This window comes from Nyctibius grandis, chromosome Z (genome assembly GCF_013368605.1).
Source record: "Nyctibius grandis isolate bNycGra1 chromosome Z, bNycGra1.pri, whole genome shotgun sequence".
NCBI lineage: Eukaryota > Metazoa > Chordata > Aves > Nyctibiiformes > Nyctibiidae > Nyctibius > Nyctibius grandis.
The window spans coordinates 50434808-50458465 of record NC_090695.1 but is presented as its reverse complement, the minus strand read 5'-3'; the positions used below and the strand labels follow the sequence as shown (position 1 = coordinate 50458465).

The window sequence follows — 23658 nt, the reverse complement described above, 5'->3', positions numbered from 1 at the left end:
GTAAGTAAAATAATAATAAAAAGTGCTCTCTGCTGTACCTTGCTAAAGCAAGTATTAATTCCTTCTTGCGTTTAACCTATTCACTGATGTGTTTTGGCACTGATTCTGCTACGTAGCTTTTTTCAAAATAACACATTCAAACACCTTCCCCACTGCTTTCTTGTATAATACCTGCCCTTCTTGCACATACTGGCACTCTGTTATAGTCACATTTGGCACAGAGGGCAGGGTGGTATTCTGTTCCAGCCATTTGACACATCATGCTTGTTTTGACTTGACATAAAAATATGTTTTCTTTTACCAAGCTCATGACAAAGAGGTGCTCCTCTAACTTCTAAAAATTTTGGCATGATTGGTTGATTGAGCTGAGGATAAACCACATGGTCATTACCATTCTTAAGTAAGAAATGCTCCAAGAAGAGGGCACCTTTGGGATGTTTTCTAAAATCAGACCATCTCTACTTCCACCCTATGGCTAGATCCCTTTATATGGGAATATTTCACTTGCAACAGTCAAGGTCTTCATGAGCTGCACTGTCCCACAAGGGTGTGAACACTGGAGTGATCCATGGATTTAGTCTCTGTCGGTTCAATGGATAGTCTTGTGCTGAATATAGACAAAGACACCCCCCTCCCTCAAAAAAAAACAAAAACCAAAGGAGCTGCTTGGTTTCTCTGATTAGTCAAGTTCAGCTGGTGATCTTTACTACTAAATAGACAAGTCTTCGATAAAGAGGAAAAAAAATTTTCATAGAATTAATTTTCCTGATCAACATCACTCCGGCTTTGCTTCCACTGAGATTCAATGAGTTACTCATCAAAACTCTGATTTCCTGAAAGTTGTCTGAAGCTTCAGTTTCTGAAACAGCAGGTGAATATATTCACTGAGCAAGGGACATGTAGCCAAATGTCCCTGCAGACAAGGGAGCTCCTGATATTATGCCATCTCTCCCAGTCTCACAGATCTATTGAAAAGCAAGACCATAAGATGGATCCCTGTGGGATACTCTCTTGGGAATTTCTGTAGTGAAAGACCTTTAACAGCTATGGCTCATTGCTTTCTGTCCAACCATACCATGTAAAATGAGAAATGCATGCAGAAGGCACAACTTCTTTCAAAGGTCCAGATAGCTAAATCTGAAAGGCTGTGAAAGGAATGAGGCTGAAGAACATTCCAGAGATTAAGATATCCCCTTCATCCCCAGAGATTAAGATGGCATGACAATTCAGGAAGCAACTTGGGAGGATTCTTCGCTTGGGTTCTTCTGCACCCAGCAAAGGACAGGATCAGGTGAAGGAAGTATTCATATGCCATCCCCCTCAAACTGTGGTTTCGAGGTGACACTACCTGACTGACAGAAATGAGGAGGCATTTTTGCTACTGCTGGGCTAAAAAATCACCATATTTGACCTTACGCTACAGTAGCAACTGCTGATTTTACTCTGGAGGCTTTTGGATCACGTGATCTGACAACACACTGCAGTTTCGATGCCCATGGCTCTCCAGATAGATTTTCTCTCTCTCATAGTTTGGCTGAAAGGTATGGGTGCATGTGTGTGTATTCATGCACACACATGTACACGTGTGTTTGTGTGTGTGAGCATGCATGCATATTTTATGCATGCATAAATTCACGTCGCAGGTTTCAGTTTACAGGACTGCTGGTGGACGATCAGTCTGTCTGGAAGAAAAGTACGCCCACAAATATCACATGGAACTAGCTGGTTCTGGGCGCTGATCCAGGCAGCCTCATTTAAAGCATCAAGATCATAGAAATCTTTGGCTGGAAAATTAAAAAAATAAAGTATCAGCTTTCATTCTGGAGACCCACATTCAACTCTTCATGGAAAATATTTTCAGGAAATACCTGTTGACTGAGCCTTTCAGTTTAACCAAACCATATTGCTTTTGCAAATGAAAAAGAAAGAAAAGAAAGAAGCAAAAGAGTAAAAAAAAGACTCTGCTCTTTGTCCCAGGGGTTGAATTAAATTAACTTCAAACTGAATCATTTTGTATTGTATGAGAGTACAGAGAAAAACATCATGCTGTGTGTTATGATATGCATTCTCAGCTAATTATTAACATCTTTACATACATACTATTATCAGCAAATTTCACTTTTTGGCTTTCCTTTAAGTTCTGTTTAATGAGCATGTGTTATCTGACCATGGCAATGGGTAGGAGCATATCGTACTTGAGAGTATGCTCTTTGTGCTGCTCTGATTGAGGGGCCCAATTTTCTTCCTGTTGAAGTCTACGCAAGTTTTGCCAGTAAGTCGAGTAAAGCTTAGGTAAGCCTAAAACCTTACAGACAAAACCTACAGTTCTTTTAAGCCACAACTTCCAGTGCAGTCATTGCACTGATGCATCTATTGTCATCTAAACACTAATCCAGTCTTACCCTCAGTTATTTTCCACTGTGGGAAGACTGACTGCTCTGAAAGCTCAGGAGCATTCTTCAAACACATCAGATGCATTTTCAAGATTTTATTTGAGTATTAAAAAAGTCTTGTTTACTTTCATCTGGAAATGGACTTTTATATAGTGTTGTTTCAAACCAATTTCCAAAAAGGCCAGGTAGGTTGCTTAACACCTGGACTTAGATCTTGAAAGTCTTCATTTGAAGTGCATGCAGAAAAGAATCTACATGTCTTGGTTTAAAGATGTATTTGCTTCACCCTTCTCAAAAGGTATAACAATACAGAAAAAGACTAAAAAACTGGTTTTGTCTTTGAATTGTTAGCAGCAGACAATTTTTAAAAGAAAAGGATTTGTGCATTTAAAAATATTCCATGGGTTCTGTCATTGGTACATGATAGAGCTCTTCATTAAAGGCCCATACAGTTTTAATATGATTCATATCCAATGGTTCACATAACCACAATAAGCCTTAGATCTCTTAATATGCCTGTTCCTAATGTTCTTTTTGTTAGAAGAGCAACCAAGTAGTGTTTCTTTTCTTGGCTGAGACAAATATCCCCTTTGCTTGCAGGAAATGAATGTGTATTTTCTGTACTTCGGAAAGTTTATTGAATATAAAAAAAAAAAAAGAGAGAGGTGACTTTCTCCTTGCAGGCATGTGTTAGGCATTCCACAAACAAAACACTGTGTAAGCAGGGCAGTGGTTGTCTTCCCGTGACACTTGAGTTTTCAGAAGAAGATTTATTTAAGTTATAAAAAGTTTTATGTAAGCAGTTAATATTTCTGAGCTTTTTTTGAACATTGCGTGTTCCATTCAACAACAGGGGTAACCCCTCCTCCTTGAGAAACTGTGAGACATGCAGTATGTGTATGTGGTCTCAAGGTCCATTATAGCACTTACCAGATGATCGAGAGTAAGTCTTACGGAAAAAGAACAACACTGAGAATATTTTGTCGAGGCCAGGAGCATGAGGCAACTGCAGGGGGAACAATTTTAGCTCAAGCTACAGAACTGATCAGACTTGCATCAGCAGGCATTTAGGGACAGATGCTGGAAGCAGGTCAGTGTTCCCTGGGGAACCATGGGCACACAACGCCTCATAGGAGCCGTGTGGTGCCTGATATGGCTCATTGCATAAATGAAACCATTTTCTGATTCATATCTGGGAGCTTTCTGCTGGATTGTTCTCTCAAAGAGTGGTTGTCTTTCTGCTTCCACTCTCTCAAAATAAGAATAGTGCATTTCAAAATAACCTGATTTATTCTTGTGCATCCTTCTCTTTCAGGTGGAATTCTCGTTTTCTCCATCTTTTTTACCGCACAACATGCAATAATTAAAAAAACCTTAACAATAAAAAGAACAAATACAATGAAGATGTCTTTTGAACCTATCTTTTACTGCAGATTCAACTCTGCTACTTGGCATCTGTTAACCAAGTCCTGATTTGATATTATTTGAGCTGCAATTACTATTATTTTGAATAGCTGGTTAGTGTTCTCAGTGATCCTGCTTTCTTCTGTGTGTGTCTTCTGGGGACATATTTCTTTGTACTGCTGTAAACTGATCTAGTGTATGATTCTTTCACAGTGAGTTCTAGGAGAATTTGTCTGCTTTTCCAGACATTAGGGGAAGCTGCGGGAAATATGCGGAATATGAAAAAAAAATTGGATGAATTAACTGCCTGTGAGCAAGTGGTCCAAACCTGGCCCAAAGTAGCTCTGACCAGCTGGCAGGGCCAGCGAAAGCATCCAGCTGAAATGGTGAAATAACTTTATGTGGGAATGGGGAAGTACGGGGGGCAACTTCAAGGCAAAGCACAGATAAGATTTCCTTTGGTCCTGCAGTGAGCACACACCCCTGGGATACATACGGGAGCCCAGCTCTGTCGGGTGCTGGGGATCAAAAGAGGATAAAAAGAAGGCGGAGTTACTGAATGCCTTCTTTGCCTCTGTCTATACTGCTGGAGGCTGTCCTGAGGAGCCCCAGACCCCTGAGGCCTCAGAAGAAGTCAGGATAGAGGAGGAACCTGTCTTGGTTGATGAGGGCTGGGTCAGGGACCAATTAAGCAACCTGGACGTCCATAAATCCATGGGCCCTGATGGGATGCACCCGCAGGTGCTGAGGGAGCTGGCGGAAGTCATTGCTAGGCCACTCTCCATCATCTTTGCTAAGTCGTGGGCAACGGGAGAGGTGCCTGAGGACTGGAGGAAAGCGAATGTCACTCCAGTCTTCAAAAAGGGCAAGAAGGAGGACCCGGGTAACTATAGACCGGTCAGCCTCACCTCCATCCCCAGAAAGGTGATGGAGCAACTTGTTCTTGGTGCTGTCTCTAGGCAGATCAAGGACAGGGGGATCATTAGGGGCACTCAGCATGGCTTCACCAAGGGGAAGTCTTGCTCAACCAACTTGATAGCCTTTTATGAGGATGTTACCTGGTGGATAGATGATGGTAAAGCTGTGGATGTGGTCTATCTCGATTTCAGTAAAGCGTTTGACACGGTCTCCCACAGCATCCTTGCAGCTAAACTGGAGAAGTGTGGTCTGGATGATTGGGTAGTGAGGTGGATTGTGAACTGGCTAAAGGAAAGAAGCCAGAGAGTAGTGGTCAGTGGGACAGAGTCCAGTTGGAGGTCTGTGTCTAGCGGAGTTCCGCAAGGGTCGGTTCTGGGACCAGTTCTATTCAATATATTTATTAACGACTTGGATGAGGGATTAGAGTGCGCTGTCAGCAAGTTCGCTGATGACACAAAACTGGGAGGAGTGGCTGAGATGCCGGAAGGCTGCGCAGCCATTCAGAGAGACCTGGACAGGCTGGAGAGTTGGGCGGGGAGAAATTTAATGAAATATAACAAGGGCAAGTGTAGAGTCCTGCATCTGGGCAAGAACAACCCCATGTACCAGTACAAGTTGGGGGCAGACCTGTTGGAGACCAGAGTAGGGGAAAGGGACCTGGGGGTCCTAGTGGACAACAGGATGACCATGAGCCAGCAGTGTGCCCTTGTGGCCAAGAAGGCCAATGGCATCCTGGGCTGTATTAGAAGGGGTGTGGTTAGCAGATCACGAGAGGTTCTCCTCCCCCTCTACTCTGCCCTGCTGAGGCCGCATCTGGAGTATTGTGTCCAGTTCTGGACCCCTCAGTTCAAGAAGGACAGGGAACTGCTAGAGAGAGTCCAGCGCAGAGCCACAAAGATGATCAAGCGGGTGGAACATCTCCCTTATGAGGAGAGGCTGAGGGAGCTGGGTCTCTTTAGCTTAGAGAAGAGGAGACTGAGGGGTGACCTCATTAATGTTTATAAATATGTAAAGGGCAAGTGTCAAGAGGATGGAGCCAGGCTCTTCTCAGTGACATCCCTTGACAGGACAAGGGGCAATGGGTGCAAGCTGGAGCACAGGAGGTTCCACTTAAATTTGAGGAAAAACTTCTTTATGGTGAGGGTGACTGAACACTGGAACAGGCTGCCCAGAGAGGTTGTGGAGTCTCCTTCTCTGGAGACATTCAAAACCCGCCTGGACGCGTTCCTGTGTGATATGGTCTAGGCAATCCTGCCCCGGCAGGGGGATTGGACTAGATGATCTTTCGAGGTCCCTTCCAGTCCCTAACATTCTGTGATTCTGTGATTCTGTGATTCTGTGATTTTCATTGATTTGAAGAAGTTGTACCTAGGCATCTTACAAAACAGAACTCACAACACAAACACACACACTGGGCAGAATTAAAATGTTTATTTTATACTAAGTATATTTTTCCCCACTGTATTTATATTATAATGTCTCACAAAGAAAACTTCTAAGGCTTGTAAATAAAATGGGACCAATAACATCCACTGGATGTTCATTGTAGAACATTTTTTATCATACTGCATTTTAACATACTGCATTTTTATCTATAAATATATTTTAATAAAAACCTGAAACTACAGTAAATGTTATAGGCAGGTTTTAAAGTTACCTCATTTTCTACCAGTCATCATGCATCTAATATTGTGTTTCTCATTTTACCACAGAACACCTGTTTTCGAGGTCACTCACTGTTTATCACTGCTAAGTGCTAGGGTCAGGCTTTTTTTATAACTGACTGTATAGGTGTAAAACCTGGCTGAAGTATCTATCGCTATGTTGCAGGATGGATATTTTATTTTAATGACTGTTTGTGTCAAGTCTGCACATTATTCTTCGATGCTTTTGCTCTTAAAATATGCCTTTCTACAATGTTCAAAGTAGTCAAAAGGTAGTGATGTAGCTGTGAAGCAGCAGGTTGCTAATCTTTTTGTGTTCTGATTCAGAACATACTGACACATAAATAGGGGTGTCCCAGCAGGCATGTCCCACAAGGCAATGACTACTCTTACTTCTCAAGGATGCAGCACAAAAGCAGAATAGGATACTTAACAGAAAGCTTAAAACAAGCCGGGATGGCTACCTTCTCTTTTGGGTATCATGGAGAAAGAAGTGCTTGCAAACTGCTAAGCTGTTTCTTAAAATTCCTTTTTTTCTTCCTCCCCCTTTCTTCCTCCCATTTCCTCATTTGGTCTGTAGCTTATCTTGCATGGGACTGACTTCAGGCTTTTTGGGCTCTGGCCTTCTCAAGTGCTTGGGTAGCATGTCATTCTCCTGGTGCCATTTTTTCAGGCACTGTGGCTCATGGATACTAATAGATTTTGTTCCGTACTCACGGCCACATATGTAACAAATCACTGCTGGTGGGCGTCGTATTGCTTGTGCCTGCAAATAACAATTGTGAAGAAGAATAAATAATTTTTTCAACATTAATTTTGAATAAGAACAACTTTGGATGAAAACAATAAAGTAGATTAAGAAACTGATTCCTATCTGAAATCAGTGTAACTCTTTCTATCAGTTTCATTTTGTCTGGATTCAGTCTTGAAGCTTGCAGGAGATAATGCCTCATTAACTGGCCAACTGGAAGAGGTAGGCTCCTTCTGCAGATACTGGGCTGAAAATTCATGTCTGTCACCTAATTAATACTTAGCTATGTAGGTTTTAGCTCTTTTATTTTCACACCATCAAGTTTATAGAAAAGCTGAGTTTTCACATGCAGAAACAACACTTCTGCTTGATCAAGTTGCTGCAGCACGGTGTCCATTTTAAATGTTGAAGCCCCTTTTTTATCTACCAAACAGAAGTAACATGGAAAGCAGCAATAAAGTCTTCCTCAGCTGAACTGCTGATGTCTAGTGCAGTAGTAGAAAGACCCCATTTCCAGGCAGAACACAGTTAAAGCGCTGTGTCCAGCCTTAGCATCTCTCTTAAGCTGGACGGTGAGGGCAGCTGTCTCAAGCTTGTGATTGTAGTCCCTAACCCCGTGTTACTTCCGCAACAGATTCAGGGTATTTCAGGATAGAGGGGCAAAAAAAGGAACTATTAACTTGTTTATCCTGAAGGCCTCAGTGTGAACTTTGCCAGTGACTGCAGTGAGGACAGGACTGGGCTCCAAGCAAGTCATTGTTTCTGCACGGCAGATCTGCTTTTGTTCACAGAGAAAAACATCTCAACAGAAGAAAAAAAATCCCTCGACCCCAAACGCACAAATACATATTCTAAGCTTGAAAAATATATAATTACTGTGGTATTGAAGATTATGGACTTGACTGTGTCCTTAGGCACGTCCTGGGCTAGGCGTGGTGTCAGTACCAGCCCTGCTCCAGGAGTAGCGTAAAAATGTACTGCAGAGCCAGCACTTTGAGGCACACTGGTGGATCTCACAACTGCCAGCATTTCCTGCACTCCTGACTGCAGAATACCAGTAAGAGGCAAGCTATTCCCTACTCTCCTCAAGGCAGAGGAACAGCCATGCCAGACCAAACACAGGAAGCCTTTCTTACTCGAACAAGGGAGGTGGGGATTTCATTTTTTCCTCTGCTGCTGTGTAAGACAGAGCATAACCTGTTCCAGTATTTATGACTCTCTCTGTCAGCCCATCAGTGTATTCAAGAAATTCTGGGCAGCTCTTCTTGCATTTATGCTACAGTCTGAAAATGTCATTAGTGAACAATCTGCATAAGCTTTCTTTCCTGTATCACATATGTAAACTCAATTAAATGAAGAAATACTAGTCTACGAAGTGTATTTTTGCTGGGAAAAGTTGGACTTCATCTGGAAAGTTCTCACAGTGAATTGAAATATAGCTTATCCAAAGACAGCCTTTCCAAGGACATTTTCATCCTCTTAACTTTCAAATGGAATTTCCTTAGCCATCTTTGATAACAAGGCATTTTTAAAAAATATATATATATAATTTATATATATATAAATTTTCTTCTTATTCATAGGGGAATACAGCAACAGCTGTTTTAAGAATGCCCTCTAATTATTCATTATCAAAAAATATTTCTACGAATACATTAGCAACAAAAGGAGGACTAAGGAGAATCTCCATCCTTTATTGAATGTGGGCAGAAACACAGTGACAAAGGATGAGGAAAAGGCTGAGGTGCTTAATGCCTTCTTTGCCTCAGTCTTTAATAGTAAGACCAGTTGTTGTCCAGATACCCAGTGCCCTGAGATGCATGACAAGGACATGGAGCAGAATGAAGCCCCCATAATTCAAGGGGAAACAGTTAGCAACCTGCTATGCCACTTAGACACACACAAGTTTATGGGGCAAGATGGGATCCACCCAAGGGTACTGAGACAGCTGGTGGAAGTGCTCACCAAGCCACTTTCCATCATTTATCAGCAGTCTTGGGGAGGTCCCAGGTGACTGGAAATTAGCAAATGCAATGCCCATCTACAAGAAGGGCCGAAAGGAGGATCTGGGGAACTACAGGCATGTCAGTCTGACCTTGGTGCTGGGGAAGGTTATGGAGCAGATCGTGTTAAGTGCCACCACGTGGCATGTACAGGACAACCAGTTGATGAGGCCCAGTCAGCATGGATTTATGAAAGGCAGATCCTGCTTGACTAACCTCATCTCCTTCCTTGAGAAGGTGACCTGCTTATACTGGATGAGGGAGAAGCTGTGGATGTTGTTTACCTGGACTTCAGTAAAGCCTTTGACACTGTTTCCCACAGCATTCTCCTGGAGAAACTGGCTGCTCATCACTTGGATGGGCATATGCTTCACGGGTAAAAAACTGGCTGGATGGCCGAGCCCAGAGAGTTGTGCTGAATGGAATTAACAAGTGGTGTCCCCCAGGGCTCAGTATTGGGGCCAGTTCTCTTTAATATCTTTATCAATGATCTGGACGAGGGGATTGAGTGCACCCGCAGTAAGTTCGCAGGTGACACCAAGTTGGGCGGGAGTGTTGATCTGCTGGGGATAGGAAGGCTCTGCAGAGGGATCTGGACAGTATGGATTGAAGGGCCAAGGCCAACTGTATGAGCTTCAACAAGGATAAGTGTTGGGTGCTGCACTTGGGGCACAACAACCCCATGCACCGCTACAGGCTGGGGGAAGAGTAGCTGGAAGGCTGCCTGGTGGAAAAGGACCTGGGGATACTGGTCGATGGCCATCTGAATATGAGCCAGCAGTGTGCCCAGGTGGCCAAGAAGGCCATCAGGATCCTGGCTTGTATCAGAAATAGTGTGGCCAGCAGGACTATGGAAGTGATTGTCCTTCTGTACTTGGCACTGGTGAGACCGCACCTTGAATACTGTGTTCAGTTTTGGGCCCCTCACTACAAGAAGGACATTGAGGTGCTGGAGCAAGTCCAAAGAAGGGCAACAAAGTCAGTGAAGGGCCTAGAGCACAAGTGTTATGAGGAGTGGCTGAGGGAACTGGGGTTGTTTAGTCTGGAGAGAAGGAGGCTGAGGGGAGACCTTATTGCTCTCTACAACTTCCTGAAAGGAGGTTGTAGCGAGGTGGGTGTCAGTCTCTTCTCCCAAGTAATAAATGATAGGATGAGAGGAAATGGCCTCAAGTTGCACCACGGGAGGTTTAGACTGGATATTAGGAACAATTTCTTCACTGGAAGGGTTGGCAACCATTGGAACAGGCTGCCCAGGGAAGCGGCGGAGTCCCCATCCCTGGAGGTGTTCAAAAGATGAGTAGATGTGGTGCTTAGGGACATGATTTAGTGGTGGACTTGGCAGTGTTAGGTTTATGGTTGGACTTGATGATCTTAAACGTCTTTTCCAACCAAAACAATTCTATGATTCTGTGATTTTCACCTACCTCCTTACTTCAACTCTTTAGCTAGACCTTGTCGGATTTGGAGAAAAGACTCTGGGTCCAGACACAGAGTCTTTTGAAGGCAGTGTATGTTTCTTTGTAGGCTCTGAAGAGCTTTAGGTAAGAATACTATAGTATAAATTCTTGAGGTCATGGGACTCATTTCAGTGTGCATGCTTCTTATGGGTATGCTTATAGGATTGTAGAAATGGTTTTCTAAGAAAACGCTAGATGTAAAAACACTGGGAACACATTTTCCTCTCTAGTTTTCATTAGCTAGGTTCCTGCCATTCAGTAAAATAGGTTATTTATTGGCTGAAAACTGGGAAAGAACAATTTGACTTACATTTGGTTTGTAGGGGCTCTTTATACCAGAATGGGAAAAAGGAATCCTAGTACAAATGGAAATCATGCTTACTTAGCCTGCACTGTCACAATCATTTCCACTGTATGGGGTAGTATAATGAAAACAAACGTATAGATTCAAGCAGATTTAAAGTCCTGATATGAGACAGGTGAAAAATCACTTAAAAAATTAAATACTCCCAATAAATTTAACAGATGCACAGAAATATCATTGTTAAAAGCAAGTGGTTTTTATCTTAGAAATATTGTCCTAGTTAATGGAGATAGCCTTTTATCTCCTACTGCTTTGTTCAAATCCATTACACTTGTTCTAAAGTCATTGTGATGTCCTGCTATTGAATAGCTGTCAGAGACCTACAAGATAAAAGTTAGTGATCTCCTTCCAGTGCAATCTGTATACATTTCCACAGTTCTGAGCTGGTCTTTTTCGTAGTGTCACCTGAAAATCTAAAGACTGAATGAGCACTACTGTGATCCCTCCAGATCCTGACAGAGCGTTTACAGGTGGGTTTTGTGTTGTGGCTGAGCAAAACCAGGCCTGCAGCTAAGCAGAGGATTCTGTTTTCCAAAGTTATCAACTGGTATTGATTCAAAACAAAATCCTAATTGGTGAAAAAAATGTTTAAGAAATCTGTTCAAGTAGAAATGTCTCTGGTTGTAACTTCCACAATTAAAAACTGTACAGAAACAATAGCAGAGACCAGAATTAATTAAAGGGAATCAGATCGCTCTAAGGATGGAATTATTTTCTCCAGAAATGTAGTGAGTTCGAACCATCGCCACACATCAAATCACATAGACAAATCCTTCTCTGCAAATACACACATGTGAAAAAGCTGAAAAATAAAACCTGAAGGAGAATATCCTTACAATTGGTAGTAACTGCTCTTTCGTTGCTTAACCGTGAAATCCAATGTATGATAAGCTTTATTTGGAATTTCTACAGCTGATGATATTTATCCATTATTTCTTTTTCTCTTCAGAGTGTGGCTATCCCAAATGTCACATCTGGAGGCCTGCAGTTTGAAACTAAACTATTTTTGAAATCACCACAATTTTCCAACCCAAACTACTCACAGGCCAGTGGCTAGGCTGTCTGCTCACTGCTTTTGTTTTTCACTTTTAAAAAGGGTTGTAGGGAAGGTCTGTTCCTGAGGATGTGTGTTATTATAAAAATACTTACAAATACCTAACAGTGCAGTTAGGCTTTCCTCTGGTGTCTCAGTATTTTCTTTTTTTTTCTTCAAAACTGCTAAGTATGTCTGTGTGACCATGAATGAAGTTATTTATCTCAGAGGGCTACGCAACTATGTATTTTCAATAGACCTGACATTATTACTTGAGGTTAGCCCCAGGCTGCTGTTATGGTGTTACATGAGGTCAAATCCTCCCATACCGCACAAAGATGTTAATTTTTTCTTAAGTACACCCAATAACACTGACTCCCAAACTCTTCTCCATAAATATTTATCATCCAGGACTGCACACATCCCCACCTTTCTTATTTGTTTAACTATCCATGTATTTTAACAGGAGGAGGGGAGACCTCCTGCTCTATGCAAGAGCTCTCATCATAGGCTTGACTCACCCAAGGAACAGATGTTGAGGAAAAGATTAGTACACTTAGCAACAGCATCGTGTTGTATGAAAGCAGCCCTTTCCACACATTCCTCTCTGAAAAGTAAGAGGCATTTTGCATAAGGGACAGGGACAAGCTGTGGCATGGCTCTCATGACCATCCAAAGGTGCATTTCAGCCCTCTGGAATACTTTCAGCCGCTGCCCTGACAGAACAGCAGACTAATGTTAGGACTGGTCAGATGCCTGTGTATGAAATTTCCTTGAACAGCAAGGTAATTGTGCCAGATGATGCAGATTAAATTAAAGATTTTACCCCACTGGAAGCACTAGAATATCCCATTTTACTCCTGATATGCTATCTTTTAAAAGAAATACATCAGTATAATAAACATGTCATTTGTGTAAAATCAGAAAGGCAGGAAGCTCAATCATTCCCAATGATAATACTCAATAAGTTTCACTCAAACCATCCATTCACTGTCCATTCTCATCTAACTTTCTACATTTGCAAATATAGTTGTCAGTATTCTCCTAAGAAGATGTTCAAAACTTCTGCAAGTGAGTCAAGCAAAGTTTATCATTGACTTCCCACCCTCATTAGAATTACACAGCATTTGAAGTTTTCATTTTACCAAGTAACTAGGTGACTTTATGCTAGAGCAAGATACAACATCAACATTTTGTTGTTACGTAAGTTTTCAAGGTTTATGCTTATTATGCATTACGCTACAGTAAAGGAAGATTGCTGAAATCCTATTTTTATGTAATTAACTCGATAAGAAGAAAACAGCAGATGGCAGCACCAGATGCTAGTGACATGTCTGATAGGATTTTTGGATCAGCGTTATCTGTTAAAAAAAACGTAACAGATAAACCCACAGGAAGTCATTAATACTCACATGTAGCAGACATTTTGGTCCATGAAAGAATAAAAAACACACTAGTTTTAAAAGACATTTTAGTCTATGAAATAACAAAAAACACAAAACAGCTCTAGTGCAAGTCTGAGTTTCAGCAGTCCCAGTCATCACTTCCATTGTCTGGGATAACACAGCAGAATCCAAAACAGAATTTCTGAGCTGGTGTGATCCTTCAGAGTCTGTTAAGCACAGGCTGTTGTTTGCTTTACACAGCCAGATGTGATTAACTCAGATGTGTTCACACATTCTGAGAGAGAGGACAGTTAGTGGAAGGCTTATGGAGGCTGTTGAGTGTCCAGCTCTAAAGGCATTTAACGTCAAACTGAGTAAGTGTTTGTCAGTAATGATACTGGTCTAGTTGATCCTGCACTTGCTAAGGCAGACAGAGCTCTAGGACAGATGCACACAGTGCTTGCAGCTGTAAAGTTAAAATGCTTTTCACATGGTGTACCACCAAATCAGTCAGATCTTTATTTTTAAAATGAGAAAAATCCAGCTTTTTAATTTAGGGCTTCTTTCATTGCATAAATTAATTTGACAGTAGCATTACAGTTCTTAAATATGCTTATATAAGGGTTGGGTTTTTTTTCAGTTATTCCTTCCCTCTGACGTTTTGCTGAATCAGGACTTCAAGCAGGTACTTAAATAATTCACTGTCACAGTGAGTAGGTCTGTTAAGTGAGACATGGACTGCCTCAAATGCTTTCCTGCCAGGACCAAAGGAGGTAGCTATTGCATTCCACTACTGGTATTTTTTAACAGAATTAATAAGCAGCTGACTATCTGGTAAGGTGAGCAAAATCAAACTCATATGCTGGAAAAAGATGAAGACTCTAGAGGAGACCCAGACCTTGTCCCTGTTCATAGCGAACCTGCAGCCCTTCTGTGAGCTTAGTGCTTTTCAACATCCTTCAACGTGTGGACCTTTCAAAACTTTCAACTGGATGTGGAGAGCCTCACACAGAGAATTTAAACCTATGAAAAAGAGGCTTCCTTTCACCACTTCTTGGAAGCAGTCTGCCAGTCCTCAACAGCCCCTAGGATCACAGGATAATTCTTTTACTCTTTCCATTCCTATCTCTGCCTTTAATGGGTACCTCTGTACAAAAGGACAGCTCTAAACATTAGAAAATAAAGGACCTCAGAGAGGCAAAATCCATCATCCCTCCCTGAAAGTTATCTTTTAAATAATAAAGTCCTTCAGAGTCCACAAACTGCAGGCTGTACAGCCTCATTAGTTCTGCTGCAGCTGATGAACTGTAACCGCTTGGAGGTAAATGAGGAAACTTGTTGTTCACACAGAAAGAAGAACAGATTTGAACACGTTTCATTCTGGCTCTGCAGAGCTCACAGAAGTAAAACCTGGTAAGAATGTTGTTCAACAGGTCAGCAGATGTGACGGAATCCACGCAGGGAACAGATATGTTGTGCAAGAGGGCAACATTTTTAGAGTCACTCTCAATGCCAAACCACACTCTAAACTTGTTTTTTTGTGACATTGTAACTATGGACATTCCATCCCTCTCTTTTTTTTTTTTTTTTTTTTTTAAACGTACAGAATTATGTGTGATGGGCAAAAATCTCTGCTTCACGCCTATGCCTTTCATTGAACCTTTAGAGCAATGCCAGTTTGGTAAATGTACTGTAAGACAACAACATCTCCTTTCCTATAGCTATAGATGTACTTGTGCAGCACTTTGAAAGGTTTGTGGGTTATTTGAAATTTGCTGATAAAAGACCTGAGGACTGGACCTCATCTGCCAATATCTATCAATTAGTGGCCTCAAACGACATAGTATAACAATGCCTCACATTGTCTCTATTCTCACGTTCGTTAGGGTAACGCTATTATCTCCATTTTATTCAGCAGCTGGAAAACTGAAATGCAGCATGCTTTGACTTTTAAAACATTTTTAGAAATGCTCTGTGTAGCATTGCGTTCCTTTGGTGACTGAGAAAGCTACATCTCATTTTCAAAATTATTGTAGGCAACCAGGAGTCCAACCCCCACTGAAAAAAAAAAAAAAGCCTTTTATTTTAGATACTGAGCCTAAATTTAGACATCTATCTTTCTACAAAACTCCTGTCCAAAAGACAGCTTGTGCAGAAACAAATGCAGAAAAAATATTCCATTTTCCAGAACTTTGTGTAGCTTTTGGATAATGTGAATCAGCTTCTTTATTCTTGGATCTTGAATCAAATTCAGTGGAAATAAATGTGCACTCTTATTTATTTTGTTGTTGTTATACTCTGAGTTGCTGCCTTTGAACATGCAGTCCTCAGTAAATTCCTGTTCCATGCCAAGGTTAAGAATAATGGTAAAAATTTAAAATCACTGGAGTGCTTACAGGGTAATGAAACAGTGTATTTCATGTTAACTAAATAAAAATACCTAATACCTGCTAAAACATATAACATTCAAAGCTTGCCTAAGTTGCCTTACAGAATCTCCTAGGGAACTATAGCACAAAATGGTCACTTTTGGGGACATGACTCTAACAGGACCATGGAGTATGAAAGCCCAAATCTCCCTTTCAACGTGAAAAAAAATAGGAATGAGTAGTTCCCTTAGACACACAATATTCCCCTTTCTTTTACCTGCTATTCAGCAGAGAAATATTTGCATGGAGCCAAAAGATCCTTCTGATGGAAACTGATTTTAAATTTGATGGGAACCCAGTCTCCCCTGGAGTGCCTGGCATCAAAATGCATCCACGCCCTTTCATAAAGCACGCACTTAGCAATTTACCTTGTCTAATATGGCTGGTGCAGCTCTGCTTTTTCCTTGACAGGTCTTAGATGGATCATCTCTTGCTGAGCCAGACCCAGTGCTTGGGCCTTTACCAGAGTTACAGGGGCTAGAGCTTGACAGCCCCACACTGCTGCTACCTCCTCTGCAACTCCTTTGGTGCACAATGAGACAGTCAGGAAGGAAGGTTCGTCCACAGTTTCCACAGGGCAGGAGTTGCGCTTGAGCACTATGATAAGCTGCTTCATTTTCAGCTGTAAGCATGCAGGAACCACCAGCAGGGACCTCAGGTTTCCTGGGCTCTGCTCTTCTGAGATGCCTTGGTAGCTGATTGTTTTCAATATGCCACTTCTCTAGGCACTGGGGTTCATGTATAGAAATAGACTGTGACCCAAATTCTCTGCCACAGATATAGCATACCCTGAAGCAAGGTCTTCTTGGTGGGATGATGGGCCGATTCAGTGGTGTTTGAGCCATGTTTGAAGAAGCTGATTGTTTTGATATTATTGCAGTGCCTGGTCGCCTTTTATGGGGTCCAGCTTCTAGATCTACTACTCTGGGCAAAATTCTGGAAAGATCTGACACATTAGACGGCGAAACCTGCTCTGAAGGCGAGGTGCTAGAGACACTACCAGGGGTCTCTCCAGCAGCTGGCAGAGCGTTACAGGTTTTGTTCACATTCTTTTTCTTGACATTCATTTCCATGAAGGGTACAACATTTCAAGAAACCTCTCTCTCCTACACATAAAGTGCTTTGGAAAGTCTGTTGTTATTCAGCGTGATGCTCTGTCTTCTTAATTTGGTTTCATGGGCTGGAATATACTGAAGACTTCAAAGATGGAAAACTGCACCTAATGGCTGTTTCAGTAGGGAAAGAGGGTTTCTGTGCGTTTTTGTTTTGACTTCTGGTTTTACATGATCCTGAAACAAATTAAATCAGTACATATTAATAAACACCATCTTTCTCGGTACGGTTGCCAACCAGTGGTTTATCACAAGGATCAGATTACCTTACTACACTGTTATATTTTTAAATAGCAGACAAATAACATCAAATATATCCTACCCCTAACGAACAGCTGAACAACGTAAATCTGAAATTCTAGTCTCATAGGGTGTAAAGTCATGAAGGACATGAAAGAAGATGGGTTTGCACAAACTGAAACTGTTGAAATACATGTGGTTTTGAGTATAATGAATATGCTTTATTTTCAGTTATTGACAGAACTGGTATTTCTGATACAGTCTTTAATTTCTAAGCCATTTATGTTTATAGTTACACGTAATTTCCCTGTCTCAAGGGAAATTAAAATAAGTCCCTTAGCAGAGGGATGTTAATGACAATCTCCAAAGGGACAGTCAGGAAGGAAAATGTCCCCAGTCTGTAGGCTGAAGGAAATGACTATGCCCCTTTACTCAGCACTTGTGAGGTGGTATCTCACATTTTCTGACCAGTCTTGATTCTCCCAGTACAGGAGAGATATTAATAAAATGGAACAAGTTTATCAATTAGAGATACTGAGATGCTTTGGGGGCTGAAGCACATGCCCTTTGAGAAGATAAGGACACTGTGTTTGTTTAGTCTCAAGACGACAGTGCTAAACATATTCCAGTTTTTCAATTTGCAGTCTCTCCCTGTATATAGACAACTTTGTGTTGTATCACTTAAATGTTCATTTCTCACAGAGACAATCTTTTGTGCTGCTACTCCAAGGATCAGAAAATAAAATTCAGACTGTAAGCATGTTATGGTAGAGTCTATTGTTTTATTGTAAGAATACAAAATAACTAGCAGGCTAGCTTTAGTCATAAGCAAGCAAGAGGTTGTATAGACAGGTGACTGTTAAGGACAGCAAGGTCACCATTATCTACTTTATCTATAATAGAAGAAACAGCTGATTATTGCTTATTTTGCCACCAAGGATAGGGTCAAGGCGTGACGTCCACTGCTCTGGGGTTGTCAGCTCTTCCTTTGACTTAAGAGTCACCTTGCCCTTACCAAATATTCCAAACTTTATCTCAACCCTTCCAGACTTTTAGGGAGTTCCAAACTCCCAAACTTACCTACCCAGAGATCCCACTGACCCATCTCAGGTCACTTTCTCTGCTGCCACCAACCAACCTGGATCTGCTCTGAACTGCTCTTTTGTCATGTCACCATGGGACACTTTGATGCCACTCGACAGCATTTTCACCCTTATCACTTCCACCGCTCAACCCAGGGGTTGAGTTTTACTACACCCAAAGGCGAGGACATAGTTTTGTCCTTACCCTTGAGATGGCAAACAAACTTTGCCTGTGCCACTGAGAAGCACTGAGCTGATTCTAATCTCTCGTAAATATTCTAGGGGATACTCTAAGGATATGCACAACTGTGAAAATGCAAGTTGTCATCAGGTTCACACAATTAGTCATCCTATTGCCAGGGACACAAAGATGTTTACATTGCTGCATTCACACTGCTTGCTTAAATATTCACAAAGTTGCATATTTCAGGGACACTTGTGACACTTTCCCATTTTACAAAATTTCCTGTGAAGCTCAGATTTGTTTGTACACAAATTGGAAGAAGTGAAGACAATCTGGAACAAAACTGTGCAAACAAGTATGTTGCAGTTAGCTGTTAAAAATAAAATTCTTGAGGGGCGTTATACTTAACACTCAAAGTTAACACCTCCTTTAAAATTCTGTTAGATAACTGTAGTCTGTGGAAAAACACAGTAAAGTACAAGCCTGTAGCATCCTCTCATGTCTGAAGCTATCAGATAAGGGTGTAATGTATGTTAAAAAATACACAAAACTAGCACTGGAATTTTTGTTTCAGATATCAAAAAACCCTTTTTTTTCTGACTTCTACACAATGTATAATTGCAAAATATCCAATGGAAAAAGCATGCTACAAACTAACAAAGAAACAAAGGTTACAAGCAGTTTGGACAGTAGCAATTAATAATACTCAGGCAGCTAGCTGGCTTCAAACTGGTGCTATTTCATTTTAAATAAATGATTTTTGCCCTCACCAGCAATGTTCCCTTAATGCAAAAAACTTTGCTGTGTAGACAGTATTACAAAGCTATTTGTACAACAAATCCCAAAGCCTTTCCCTTGTTTTCCTTTTAGAAGGCCTAAATTTTCTGATCTTAACTTTATAGAAGGCTGATCACTTGTATCACAACCTGCCACTGCAGGAGTTTGCCAGTTTTGACCAGGTCGTGCGTGTGATTCAGTTAGGTGAATGGTTCAACAGTATATTAAATTTAAACTTGCAAACTAGCACTGAGGCTACTCTACTGTAAGGCCCTTTCAAAGACTGGGAGAGTTTCCAAGGAGGGTGGCCTGTTGGATGAATCCAAGTTGGGAAGTAGCCAAGCTCTTTAGGATGATGAAGGGAGTGGAGAGTCAGGGTAACATTAAAGGGTCATGAAGGCAGGGGAGATAAGGGTTATTGGAGGGTCACAGGAAGGGAGCATCAGGAAGTTCAGCTACATTTCAGGGAACTTCTGAACTTTGCAAGGTCCTATTTATGTCCTATTTATTGATTTATGTCAGAATGATACTTTCTGCTACTTAAAGCAACAGTGGACATAGAACTGCCTGTCATATGAAGAATGTTAGGTGACTAAATCTGTTACAATTAAGAATGAATGAGTCAATAAAAGATGCTATAAACAACCTATTAACAACATAACCTATTGTTGGATTTCCAAGCTTGCTATTGTAAATACTTCATAAGAGAATTATGCTTCCTTGTGGGGATTACACCATTTGGTCTACATTTATTCCTGCCAAGTTGACTGTTATTATTTGGAAACTTCCTATAAATTCAGTGTGAAATGAAAAGGCATACAAGCAGTTCAAATCTTCTCAAGCTCAGTGGTAAAGATGTGGGAGTAAATCAGGATTTGGATTTAACATTTATTTTCAAAACATAAAACTTTCTTACTTTTTTCTTTTAAAAATGTTGCAAGATGTTATTTAATAAAGTGGGAAGGTACAGTTGATCATTGCATATAGCTGTTGGAAAACATTCCTTTCCTCTGAAGTTCCACTAAACACAATACTTAACAATCTCATGAACTGCAGTGACAGAGCACTTGCAACTAATAGATGAGTTCAATTTAATTAAAAGCAAGTGAAGTACTATGGTTAGTTCAGCATCAGGCTGAGAGCTTCGCTTTACCCAAAATAGAACATAATGACAAGAATGCAAATAGCTCAGTACATCTCTCATCTTTTTGTCCTGAAGAGGGAACTGGAAGCCAGCGGAACACACTCTTTTTAAGGTTATCCTAACCAGAAATTGCAACAATGGCATTATTATCCCGGCTTCAGTAACACTGCCTTCTCATAGCTGCCATGCGTGATTCAATCTGTACAGACAAGTGGAAACTTCTTCCCTGAAATGGCCTTCTTTATGTCTTCTTTCATGTTGGTGTTGGAACTTGGAAGCAAAGTTGACGCATACGTTTCCTATTTCCTGTATGCAGCCTGTTCCTGAAGAGTGACCCTCTCTGTTTTTCATCTCTCTTGATTCTCTCATGTAAACAATTCCTCAAAACCCATTATAAGGTCGTTTTATAAGCCTGGATTCCTTGACCGAATTGAACAAAACATACTTGCACTAGCTAGGGGATTAAATTGGCTGCTTCCAATGAATCCTCAACACTACTGCTTTTGACTTAGCTAGATTTCCACATGGAGACCTCCCAGACGAAAAAAGTTTGCCTTGTGGAAGTACACACTGCATGAAGCATCCTGCTGCCAGAACACAACTGTGCTTGTTCAATGCACAAAAGACAGAAACAGTTGTGACAGTGTGGAAAATCCCTTTACGTACAGTTTATGAATGCTGACTGATATCACAACCGCTCCATGTGCAGCTGTATCAGTCTCTAAACTCCATTTAAACTATATGGCTGGCTTACTGTCACTGTTCCCATCTGACAGCACAGAAAGGGACAAGATAAATCCTTGTACCAGGAGCTAAAACAAAGGTCACAAAGCTTTCAAGCTTAGACATATCAAAGAAATACCGCATGGGCATGCCTGACTCCCTCTAAAGGCAGAGCCAATTTTCACATCTGGATTTAGGAGGGAGGACCGTAAACAAGCAAAATAGTGGGAACAATTTATTTCTTTACTATTTTGAAAACAGTGTCTGATAAAGCTACGAAAAGGATTGAGGTGGTGGTGGCTTATACCCAGGAGGCTCTTTGGAGAAGTCATCTATAGTTGCAGAGTGCTTACAAAATCAGAGCTTGTATAACAGAGTTATGGATTTCTATGAGGTTTCCCATTATTCTTTAAGGGAAAGCAAATGAAATCAAATCAACATCTTAAGCTGTATTTTCTCTTGTGCTAAATGTTTTGTACTGCTCAATTATAAATCATTTTAGAAATCTGTTAAGACAAAGTCCTCAAACATAAGTAAGTTGGACAAAAGCACTGGATAATTTGTAGCATCTTACAGTTGGATATGTTTTTCACTGAAAGATAAAAGGAAAAAAACATTCTTATGTTTCCAACAATATTTTTAGCAAATTAACCACACATTAAAACCCTCACATTTTTCCAGCTCAGCACTGCATTTTCTCCACAGTTCCTGGCTGGAGGAGAAATCTCCTTTGATTAGTCCTAGAGATTAATGTTTTCCTTCAGTCATGTGAAAAGAATAATCTATTATTTGATTAAACTTAAATAAAGACCACTGAGATGTAGGAAATCCATAGATTTCCATGTCAGGATGCCTTATCTTGACACAGCTGAGCATGACCCATGTTTTTATGCATCCTCCTTTCTCAAGTAACCATTTGCAAGCTCTGAACACACAAATATTGGCATGTACCCCCACTTCTGGCAGCTTCAAGACTTTGTGAGTCTGTAAAATCTAACATCACAGCAGCCTGGCTTAAATGTCTTATGAGTAATGCACACTCAGAAACATCCAAGTATGAAGGTTGTTCCATCAGAGGATCAGCTGCACGTATAGCAGTACCCTCTCCCCCATACTATCTGCAGCCCAGAGGCTGGTGGTTACGCCTTCATTAAACATGGATGCAGCCAACTAAGGACAAGGCAGGAATGCTCAAAACCCAATACACCAGGTTAAAAAGCCACTGTTTTCTGATGTATACAAATGGGCTAGAACTGTCTGGGAATTTTCAAACAAATATTTTTCCCACCATTTAAAGTGTCAGTGAGACAAAACTAAAACTTTCTTCAAAGATGTACCTGTATCAATTACACAAGAATAAGAGCAAAATCAGTAGCGTGTGTGTGAGTGTGTGTGTGTGCAAAGGTTCATTAGTGTAGGTAGATTAGGGTACGGCGACTGGAAAATCTCGGGCTGTAACGGAAGGTAGGCGTGGCGAAAGGAGCAGGATGTGCAAGTATCGTGCGAGTTCGTACGGGACAAGACGACTATATAAGGCTGTTATGCAGTTAAATAAACGCCATTTGTTGCATCCTCACATTGGTGTCAGTGCTCAATGGCCCTGGGGTGCGAATAGCCTCAGGCCAGCCAGCAACTGAATGGAGCTTGCTGCAGACAAGCGGCAACAAGTGGTGATCCCGACGTGATTGCTGGGCTGGCGGACCGCAGGCGGTCGGAGTGGGTTCGCGAACCATGGAAACCTTGATAAAGGTGATTTTGTTACTGGGCGGGGAATTTAAGATTTCTGTGAAATCAAAAGACGTAGCCCAGTGTCTGGATCGTCTCGTTAAAGGGGGGGGCGGTGGCAGGACCAGCTGATTGTTTACAGCCGAATACCTGGGAGCGGTGCTCGATGCAGCTCGCTGAGCGAGCTATGGCAGCGGGTTCTGCCAAAGAATTAAAAACATGGGGAGTTATCTTGTGGCTGCTACGGGCTGCACAGGAGGACCGGGCGACATGGGATGCGGCTCGGGCGTGTTTACATGGGGTCTACCCTGACCAAGACAGAAGTGGCAGTGGTGAAACTCCTCCAACATATACTCTCTGAGAGAGGAATTAAATATGACGAAGCTGCGTTAAAGCAGTTACTGTTTTGGGCAAAAGATAAAGGACATTTTACAACCTTTAATGATGTCTTTGAAGTGCCTTTATGGGAGAAGATTGGTGACTCTCTCTGGGATGCGGTGTCAAGTGGTGATAAGGAAGCCTTTAAATTGTCTGCTACATGGAGGCTGGTTAGTGAAGCGTTAAAAGGAATAAAAGCAGAGAGAGAAGTCACACATACAGCTTTTATGGCTTTAGGACCGCAAGCGCCTACTACCCCCTCACTGTTTGCGGGACCAACACCTCCCACAGCCCCGGTGGCTGTACCGGTGGCAGCTCCTTTATCACCATGGGTACGGACGGCTCCGAAAAAAGCTGAGGAGCGGGGAGCGAGAAAAATAGATACAGATCCATCAGAACCGGTAGTGCACCCTAAAACACGAACTCGATTTGGACTAATTGATTCAGATGCTGAACAGGAGACTTGGCAGAAACCCCCTCTGAAACCCCCTC

General features: G+C 41.5%; 1 protein-coding gene across 1 annotated transcript; it reads right to left on the bottom strand.

The window, feature by feature from the left end:
- Positions 1–1632: 1632 nt before the first annotated feature.
- ZNF475 (zinc finger protein 475) lies at positions 1633–16874 on the bottom strand. The gene is made up of 4 exons (XM_068422928.1): positions 16170–16874; positions 6977–7145; positions 2944–2955; positions 1633–1784 (listed from the first exon to the last, which is right to left on the bottom strand). Exons 1-4 carry the CDS (start codon positions 16872–16874, stop codon positions 1633–1635), a joined length of 1038 nt encoding a protein of 345 aa, XP_068279029.1.
- Between the last annotated feature and the right edge of the window lie 6784 nt (positions 16875–23658).

Coding starts and splice junctions, on each gene's coding strand:
- ZNF475 (XM_068422928.1), bottom strand. CDS start 16,874: ATGGAAATGAATGTCAAGAAAAAGAATGTGAACAAAACCTGTAACGCT. Junction 7,146..16,169: donor CACCAGCCATATTAGACAAG/GTAAATTGCTAA, acceptor TGTTATTTGCAG/GCACAAGCAATACGACGCCC.